Genomic DNA, 10,194 nt, shown 5'->3' on the forward strand with positions numbered 1-10,194 from the left:
GGCTCAATTAAGCTAAAATTCTCTTGAAAAATAGCCAAAAACAATGTAAAAACTGCCTATTTTGCAGTAGTTGCTGGTTAATGAGTTCATAGATGCCTAAAAGAGAGACATGAAACAAATCTCAAGCAAAGATGTAGCACATGTTGTCAGCAACACTTAGCGTGCCGCAAGGGACATGGATCTTGTCACTTGCAACACAATATAAGTTTTTATCTACATTGAGACTTAACCTTCTTTTTTGATCGAGACCGCTCATACTATCGTTTATGCTTGTTTTCTACTAGTTTGTTTTCAGTTTCCTGTTGAGAATACATTGCACGAACCTGGCCTAAGACTGCATTCTGCCTACGAATGACCACAAACAATGTTAGAACTTTAGTTCTTTTTTTGTCTCTGATCACTTGTGGTCCGAAGAACTAGAACTTTGAAACTGATATGAAGCACAAACAATCTTTGTGCTCTCAGTGACGAATACCATACTACACGTGACACATCTTATATAGCTGGGAACGTGGTTTGTACCATTGGGCCAACTTCGGAATTTAGCTCGAGTTTTAAGCTCTCTAATATTGCTCTTATTGTTCCTCATTTGTCTATCATTGTTGATTGTTGGAAACGCCTTGCATATGCGCATTATGTGCTGGTTTTCCACACTGGTGTATGTCACCTCTAGACTTTATGTAATTGTTCCCAAAATCACCCTAATCCGACATCAGAGGGTTACCTAACTTTCGGGGTCGAGGCAATGTGTGGTTAAGGGACCTCCCCTTTGTATATTTCCTTGCTGTGAAAATGCGGAGTGTTGCCATAAGGGTTGATGTAGTCAGAGTCTCACTTGTGTACAATAGGTCCCAAAGCCTGCCATTGAAACTAAAAAGACAGGGTGAAACTTCTTAAACCTTTTTGTGTGGTGTGGCCGTGATGCTTCTTCATTACAAAAAAACCATGTCATCTAAATCCGGTAAATAATCGAGGGCATCGTCCGAGTCTAATTCAATTGCATCACTTTCTGCTCCATATCTATAACGCAGATTTCTAAGCTAGCCTTCTCAAGTCCAGCATGAACAATAGTCAGGCAACCACAACATGGTAACTAGACTATGGGGTGCTACCACCACGACTCAAGCTCCTTTCCCGTCCATAGTCCAAACTTATGTGTCTCAACTCCCAAGAGCAACCGATCCGAGTTTATCCTCGGGCCTATCAACCTGCTGTAGCTAGTTTTGCCTAGGGCTTCTACACAACTTGATGGGGCTCGACAGCAAGCATGGAGGGAACCACTAAGGGCCTCTAACCAGTAATGCCAAGGATGGGGATACAAGATTTAGTACCCTTCGTTTGCGTACCATAGCTAGAAAAGTAACTAAGAGGAATACAAATATGTAAAATGTGTAAAGAAGTGCACAAATCCATATTTTGGATATCTATTTTGTGTTCTTCGTGATTACAAGGAAACTTTTACCATAAAAATGGACTGATCGGGTTTAAAAATAATCCATACCGGGAGTATTTTATGTAAAGATATTTCTACAAAAACATTTTCATAGGAATCAAAACGTACCCTCAACAACCAATCATTGCAAATTGGTTAATGATACTCTCGTGACCGCTAATGTAGCATAATCTTGAGTGTCAAAATAGGTTAGGGTGATCGTGCATGTGCCTCTGGCTCAAAACAAACTCGTTATAATTTACACTACTCGTGTAACATGAACCACATCACGCATACTCGATAGTCAGCAAAGTTGGGGAATATCATTATATCAGCACAACATAAAATAAGAATTAAATGGGCTTTTACCCAAAAATTTGAATGCAAAAATTAAGGGTGAAAATACATGTAAAAATATTGTATGTAAAAATCTCATAAATATATCAAATTTGGCTAAAAAATTCATAATAAAAAAAATTGGATATGTTTAAAATTTTCAAAATTTTGAAATTTTAAAAGAATGGCCAAAACCATCAAATAATGTATTCATAAAAACTTTATGAAACTAATATAATTAAATCATAAAAACTTTATGAAGCTAATATAATTAAATCAATCATGAGCAAAAATTAAGCTGTAAACTGTTGATCATGTTCGTTTTTCTCGAAGGTCGGCAAAAATTCAAACCTCATATGGATGTGAAATACAAATTCCATGTTCGGCAAAAATTCAAACCCAAGATTGATGTGAAATGCAATTCAGACCTTAGGTTGATGTAAAATACCAAAACAGTTTATACTAACTACTAATCACCACGTTTCAAATGCAGAGGGCAGAGCAGAGCAAGAGAGAGAGAGGGGCAAAACGCAGAAGAGCAGGAACAGGGGAGCAATCAGCAGAAAATCTTCGCATAACAACAACCAAGACAGAGAGAGCATGTTAAACATATAGCTCGAGACGCAAAATCTTTCCTACGGCCAGAAACCTCATTGACCAAGCTTTGATATCTCTGGAGAAGATGAGGAAAACGATGGTGGAGGCGAAACCCTAGCCGAGTTTTTTTTGCCTTGAACTAGGTTTGGGGATTGAGCCCTAATCTGGATTTTCTTTAAGCTTTTGTTTTAACTTGCTTAGGGATTTGAGATTTTGGTAAATTGTGATAATCTGGATGTTCTTTGAGTCCTTGTTTGAGTTATTTGAGCCCTTATTTGAGAGTTATTTGAGCCCTAATTTGGATGAGTTTTGGTAGAATTTTGTCAACATCGGATGAAAATCTGGCCAATTTTGGGGATTTTGATTCAATGGTTTTATGCTTGTTTATTATAATTTATTAGGTAAATTTGTCATGAGATTGCCAAGTTTCTCTTTTAACATAGAAAAACCCATCCGGTGTAAAGTTTAGGCCATGACTGTGATTTTCATAGTAACTACTAAATAAATCACAAGTAAAATAAAATTTAATTCAGAAAATCACAAACAAATCACAGTTCAACACAATCTAAATAAAAAATAGAATAAATCGTAATTCAGGAAATCTGAACTTCACACAGTGATTTCCTACAATAGCTACTAAAACCTGCCGCCATATGAAGCTCATACCTATCTTTAAGTTAAAAAAAATAAGAATAAAAATAAATAAAAGCCCACGCCTCTACTATTCAACCGGGGATAAACCCTAGCACGAGTTTTTTTAATCCGTTTTTTTAACGGTTCAATATAACGCGTTTTAAACTCATGAAAAAATGCCTTCTTTTGCCAATCTCCTGAAAAAAGCGCAGATTTAAACGTTTTAAAAAAAAATGCCTTCTTTTGAAAAAATATTGTTAAAAACGGCGATTTGCCAACTATTTGCTCCTGTACCGTATGCTTTTCAATAAAATGGTACCCTCTTTGAAATCCAGAGTTTCAGCAATGGCGGTTTGATGCTAGGGTTTTACAGAGACTTTAACCAAAAGCAGGATCTTTTCCATGACTTGACTGTTTTTATTGGGAGTGAGACCCTTTTTCACTAATTAGTCTTCTACAATGAGCCGTTTTTCACTAATTAGTCTTCTACAATGGCAAACCATTGTACCTCTGCACCATGAATCCCCTTATTTATCAAAACCGGCCTCATGAGCTTCTTCTTGACTTCTATTTATCCATTGCTTCTTCTCGACGAATAATCTGTGACTGGTTTATGGAACTTCGTGGTTTTGAGAAACAGAGTGCAAATTGATTTGAAAAGGAAGAATCGATTAAGCTTAATTAGGGATCCTGTTTCTGATTATTGCTCTACTTCCAGTTTCAAGATAACGCAAGCATGCAAGAGATTAATAGCGATTGTAGGAAGCTTTCTTGCAAGGTGTGTAATGTTTTTTAAGTTAAAGTTCTTGACGCTACGTAATCCATTGATAGAATGCTAGTAAAGTTTCAGTTTTGGGGATCACTTGGATAAATTTTGGTGGCATTCTTTCTAGCCTGTGCGTGAAAATCTATTTATAGCTGTAGCTTTAGTTTTGAAGGCTTAATTAACTGGATTTTGATAACCATGAAATTGCTAAGCCTTTTCTCATTATCTTTTTTTAGTTGGGGATTTTTAGTCCAATTCTGAGTCGAAACAAATTGAGTGTTTTGCTTGCATTTCCTTTGTCTTGAACTAATCAAGTGGATGCCTAAGAATCTTAGCTTGAATTATTAATGGAATGTGATGTATTACCTCTAAGTTACCTTTTGATGCGAGAAGTTGATCGCAAATGGCTAATTTCTATCAATTCTCAGCATGCTAAAACTTTAACTTTATCAATATTGTTTCACAATTTTCTTTTAAATTTTATAAGGGATATGTTGTTTGGAGTCTGTGAATAATTTACAAAGGACTTTTTAAAGTTGTTATTTTTTCTTTCCAACTATCAAAGATTTTCCTTTTTGTTTCACTTGTTTGGTGAATTTCTTTTGTTTTTGGGTACCATCCAGATTTAAATAGGAGCTCAGCTGTGGAGCAGAAAAGTAATTGAAGGATATTAGTTCTGAATACGAGGTACTTGCGCACTGGCCTCTGACATTATTTATGACTCAATTGGTTACGGTTAACATAGGTAAAATTAATTGCAAGACGCTCAGTTCATTGATTGGCCCGTGGTTGCATGTTTGATATTTTATCCTTCAGAACATGGTAGAATCTTGAGTTCATATTCATTTGCATGTCTTGAACTCACTTTGCTGTTTAGAGGAATTTGCTTAAACTTTGTTGAAACCAAGAGATATTTTATTTGATTTTTTCTTTTCATATTGTTCATACTATAAGTTTACATGCATTTTGATCCATATAGATTCTAATATCATCTGTCTCGATAGAAAATTTGTGCTTTTGGTCATTTGGTGTGGTCAAATACTTCCAGATTTCCTGTGACAGGGATCGTTTCCAACAGATTAGAATGAAGCTGTAATATTATTATAGAAGAGCTAGTAATTTGCATTTAAACATGCGGATATATTCTTGCGAGGTATTTGTGGGTGCATGCGCGTGCGCATGTGTGTGTGTGTGTGTGTGTGTGTGTGTGAGAGAGAGAGAGAGAGAGAGAGATCCCAATTTAATTTAGGAATGTATTTTAGGGTTTCCACAAGAAAACTAAGAAATGGTGTTTCCCTCCAAAACAAAACACTTTTGATGAGTGAGAGACCCAAACAAAGTTCAATCAGCCTCTTCATCTTCAAAAACATTTGCAAAAGGAAAAAAAAATTTTGTTAAACTCCAAAAATGCTTCAATTTGATTGCCACAAAACTTTAGGTCTGGACTGTCATTAAAATGACAATGGATGTAAGGGCTTTCGATTTGAGCTTTTTGGTGTCCCGAACCCATCTCAAAAGTGGTTATCTTGGTAAGGGACCACCATCTTTTGGTTTCCCTATAGGACACCAGAACTTCCTCCATCAATTTGTGTTCCCTTTTGTGTTGTTAAGAATTATCATCCTAGGTAGAAATGGATAAGTAACCATGTGACAATCCATCTTCAACTAGAAGAGAAAACTTGTATGCCATTGTCTTGGAGTTGGTGATGGGTAGTAGCTCACTTTTTTAACTCTCATATTGTTGAAAACCAACTGCTGGCTTACCTTGTGAAAACCAACTGCTACCATAGTATATAACGCCTTTTCAAAATTTCTCTAGATTTCTTCTATGAAAAATAGACATCTTTCTAAATGTGCATTTAGGCATTATGGGATTTAATAGCATGTTGTCTTGAGTGGGCTAGTCTGGCCACCAGCATCTTCTACCCAGTGTCTATAATTCTTCAACCCAAAATATGGTCTGCACCTAATGATTTGGGGATTCGTAAAACATGGGTGACACTATTTCAAAAAAAATGTGTCATCTTCATCGTCCAAGCCATTGATGACATGGTAACCGTATTGCTTAAATGACCCATGGTTCACAAAGGACCCTTTGGCTTTTCGCGTCTTGTTTTTCACTTTCAAAGAGTTTATTGCACAATTCGCTTGTTTCAAAGATGAATCTGGAAGAAGCTAAAATCTATAGGTCTTCTTTCAAGCTTTCACTGGGGAGCCTATAAGTAGGTTCATCCTAACTCTTGATTATTTCATCTGCCATCTTCCATATGAAGATGGAATTTTCTGATAACGAAAAATGCCTCTGATAAGATTTCCAGAACGGTTTCTTTTAATGTTTGAGGAATGATTCTGTATTTTTAAGTGCTTTAGAAGTTAGAGTAATGGGGTTGCAACTGTTCTGTTCTAAATGGAAATGCATAGCTGTAGATTTTTTGGTGTGTGGATAATTTCTAGCTGCCCTTTTGATTGTTTGATGATTCTTCAAATAATTGACATCAAAATCTAGTTTTCTAGCTCACACACATCATCATCATCCTCATTGTCTTCATCCTCATCATTAATATTCTGTAAATATTTTAGAAATAATAAATAAAAATAGTTCCCAATATTTAAATTATTACAGGGTGGCATCATTTAGGGCATCTTATGCTTCCAAACATGAATGCTTCCAATTGCAATTATAGGAAATAAGTTATTATTCATTGTTAACTTCAATTCAATAATTTCTTTTTTGTTAGAACTTTTAAGGCTCGTACAACTGGGAGATTAAAATGTCTCTTGATCACTGCTGTAAACATCTTAGTTCTTAACGAAAGAGGCCACAATTCTCAATATATAGGGTGTTAACTTCTTGTATTCCAGTTTTTGTGGGAACCACGGCTTCCACTTGAGATGGTTGAGTTAGGTGAGCGTCATTTATGGTTTTCAGATCTAATCCTTGCATTGTTCAATTTATGCAATCATCCTTTCTTGTGCATCTTTTCCATTACACAAAAGGTATATTTTTTAGAGCATCAGTTGAGAAATAAAAATGATAAAGATTTCTAGACTCATTTTGGGTAGGTGGATTCTCAGTAACACGATGGAATTGGCGGACAAGACCGTAGGGCTTCTCTTGTGTGTCATAAGCCTGTCCCTCTTCACTTACTACACATTTTGGGTCATTATACTGGTGAGATTATATTCTATGATTGCAAGCAGGAATGTTTACTGAAGTTTGTTGTCCTAACATGATTTTATTTTTTGTCTTCTGATATCACAGCCTTTCGTGGATACTGATCATTTTATACATTACTACTTCTTGCCCAAGGAATATGCACTCTTGCTACCAGTTTTTGCTGGGGTTTCTCTACTCAGCTTATTGTCGGTTTTTATTGGGTATGTGATGGTCAAGTCCAAGAGGAAATCAGCATGAGGGGTTACCTCTGCATTTTTCTTTTGCTGTTCCTTTTAAATTGATTACAAGTCCTATCATGCTCATGGCACTTTTGGATATTGAGAGATTTCTATTCAAGGAAATTAGTCTTTGTTCCTGGTTGTTCTCCTGTGAATGCTTGTCGTAATCTTATAACAGATATATGTTGTTTGTGGGAAGGTTTTATTGAGAATGACTGCATTGTTTGGAGGAGTTCAGATCGAGAATATGGGAAATTTGCACGAGATTTGAGCAGCATATTGCGTATTTCCACTACCGTAGTGTGTTTTACTATGTAATATCTGGTTTGTGATCTTTATGACTTTTGTCTCTTAATTATATGGGTACAGAAATAAACTTTTCTCAATCTCAGTTTAGACTGGCACAGAATCCTGGAAAATTAAAATATTATCTACTACATAAATGTGTAAGTTCATTTGAACTGATTCCTGGTTTTCGATACCTGAGTTAGGGAGCATCGTTCTGATTCATCTGCTGAAATGAATACTAGTCAATCACTATGGAGAATAGCTTCAATGAAAGAAAATGCACTTTGGTACTTTTGTGATTTAGCTGGAATCCAATGTTGGAGGTTTGTGTGTGGGCCCTCAACATCTTAACCACACAGCCAATGGTCTGAAACCCTTCAAAACACTAGGTCCACCGTGACTCTTCCCAGAAATGTGTATGGCAAAAGTATAGAAGTTTCAATTCTTTGAGCTTCTGGATTCTCGCCTTCAAAAAAAATCTTGTAATATGCAGCAACACAAACCAAGTGGCTGTAACACTGACATGGACATGGGAAGAAAACGAGCCACAACTCCATTAAAAAGAACAACCTTTTTACATGGTAAAGTTTGGGCAAAAGTCAATTAAATATTGTAGATTGCCGACCTAGAACTAGGAAGGAAATTTCAGCATAATTTGCTTCCTGGAAAACTTCATATTGTTATGTTGTTCGCGTCAAGCTTCATCCACAATATCCATGAATCCCGTAAGAGAAATAGGGAAAATATCTCTTAAATGGTCAACCATCTTATAAAACTACCATGGTGATCGATCATCCCATTCTAATGTACAATGGTTACTTTGAAAGTTTTACTTCATTCAGGAACTTCTTCAACAAATGTTGAACATGATCATATTATCCATTCAAGATTGGGAATCTTGAGCAAATAAAGGTATTTTGATAAAAATTGATCCCATTTTAAAAAAGAAAGTCTTGTTCCCTTAAATTCTCGTTGTTATTTCACTTAATCAATAAAAAATTGATTTACTGTTATTAGGGCTCTCGGCTTAGTGGTTAGTGTGGTCAACATAAATTTAATAAAATATAATTTAATAAAATATAGTACCCAATCACAACAAATAAAAGAAACTCATTTTGTTACATGACTTTTTAAGGGTGTTTAAATATTGATAACATTCACAAATCTGTGATTAATTGATATATTGGCTGAAAACCCAAATCTGGAAGGCAAAAAAAAGAAGGAAAAATTTGAATAAAATAAATAAGATAGTAGATACAAACACACACAGAAACTTTAGAGGTGAAAGGCGATAGATATTGTGCGAAAATTTAAGACCGAGAGAGAGATAGGTTCCATGGAGAGAGAAAAGAGGGAGAGAGGCGGAGGGGGAAAGAGATTTAAGAAGAGATAGAGACAGAAATTTAATGAGAGGGATGAGTGAAAGGGGATAAAGAAATGAGAGAGGAGAGAGACTACTTGAGATATTTAATTTAAAGAGAGATTGTTGAAGAGATTTAGGGCTGACAACTGAAAGCTTGTTATGCATGTGATTGGTACCATGTGGATGTTGTCAACTTGTAGACCAGATAATTAACCAATTTAATCCATAAAAATTTTTTATTGGTGGTAATATTAATTTATCGAATATTTAGTTCATCGGCAATAGATTAGAAATCATGTTGGGCAGTTTTTCCAAGCATTCATTTTCATCTTCTACATGAGAAAATGGCAATCACCATATGTTGGGGCAAAATTATGGATTCCGCAAATCTTGGATGAGCGTGTCAAAGTTCTTTTATCTTGGTTCATCAGGTTTACGTTCAGACACATGAGGTAATTGAAATGTTAAAGAGTGTCGATATTAAAAAGAAAAAATAATAATAATAATTAACATACCCTTCTAAAATCACATAAATTAGTATTGAACGAGCAAGTAACGTAGGATTTGGTATGGGCAGCCTTGCAAAGAGGACAAGATCAAAAAAAGTAACCAGCTTTCCAATATATGTTTCTCCAATTTAGTGGAATCTACACTATTGTCAGATACTTCAGTCTAGTGATCCTTTGAGGCTCTAGATTATAGTTTTCCATGAGGCTTGTGTCCATGATACAAAATTCAAAAATCTAATTCACTGTATAATTGAAAAAGGCCAAAATAATTGCAAGTTATGTACTCAACTGTAACGTCATGCTTTCCCGTGAATTCAATCTCATTGTCATAAAATTTAGCCTAATTCATTCATCATTGAAGTTTCATGAAACTGAGAAAACACATTAAAATTTGAACATGTAAAACACGATAAAATCCTCAAATCACAAATCAGGAGAGCTCAACTTGAAAACGATCAGACAACAACCTTCAATATCCCTAGCTGCTTTCTTGGAAATCCAAATGACTTCTCCGGCTGGAGATTTTGTAAGAAGGCGTCAATAAAAAGAGGGCTTAAGGCTTGCTTCTCTGCTTTCTTGAACGTCCAAATTCTCTCTCTCTAGAGAGATCAGAAAGAACCAGATGCCTTATCTTTCTCTCTTTAGTTTCTAGATTCAGACCTTAAATCACTGCTAGCCATTGTGCAAGATCATCAAATCGCTTCTTGTCAGTTTGTGAGATCAGAGGGGCGAACAAAGGCTGGCTTGTTTAGCGTAAAGTTGAAAGCGAATGGGGGAAAAGAAAATACTCGAGATGGAATGGAGGAAATTTTTTTTTACCCGTACCGACGCTCTTGAGATTTGAGCTTCCGGAGCATTGCTCTCCATGGGGTCG

At 35.8% G+C, this 10,194-nt stretch overlaps 1 protein-coding gene across 7 annotated transcripts; it reads left to right on the forward strand.

Moving 5' to 3' along the window:
• The first annotated feature begins 2,058 nt into the window (after positions 1-2,058).
• On the forward strand, positions 2,059-7,546 carry DPMS2 (dolichol phosphate-mannose biosynthesis regulatory protein-like protein). 7 transcript variants are annotated; one of them, XM_088865630.1, is made up of 5 exons: positions 2,059-2,101; positions 2,262-2,508; positions 4,388-4,451; positions 6,840-6,936; positions 7,027-7,546. In XM_088865630.1, the coding sequence occupies exons 4-5, from the start codon at positions 6,847-6,849 to the stop codon at positions 7,177-7,179; spliced, it is 243 nt and encodes an 80-aa protein (XP_088721756.1). In that variant the 5' UTR covers positions 2,059-2,101; positions 2,262-2,508; positions 4,388-4,451; positions 6,840-6,846; the 3' UTR covers positions 7,180-7,546. The 7 variants fall into 7 exon arrangements, with proteins under 7 accessions (XP_088721756.1, XP_006826904.2, XP_011621246.2 ...); XM_006826841.4 differs by lacking the exon at positions 2,059-2,101 and having other exon boundaries at positions 2,123-2,508; XM_011622944.3 differs by lacking the exon at positions 2,059-2,101 and having other exon boundaries at positions 2,129-2,508; positions 6,828-6,936.
• The last annotated feature ends 2,648 nt before the right edge of the window (positions 7,547-10,194 follow it).

This window comes from Amborella trichopoda, chromosome 4 (assembly GCF_054954075.1).
Source record: "Amborella trichopoda isolate Santa Cruz 75 chromosome 4, AtrichopodaSantaCruz75HAP2 v2.0, whole genome shotgun sequence".
Taxonomy (NCBI): domain Eukaryota; kingdom Viridiplantae; phylum Streptophyta; class Magnoliopsida; order Amborellales; family Amborellaceae; genus Amborella; species Amborella trichopoda.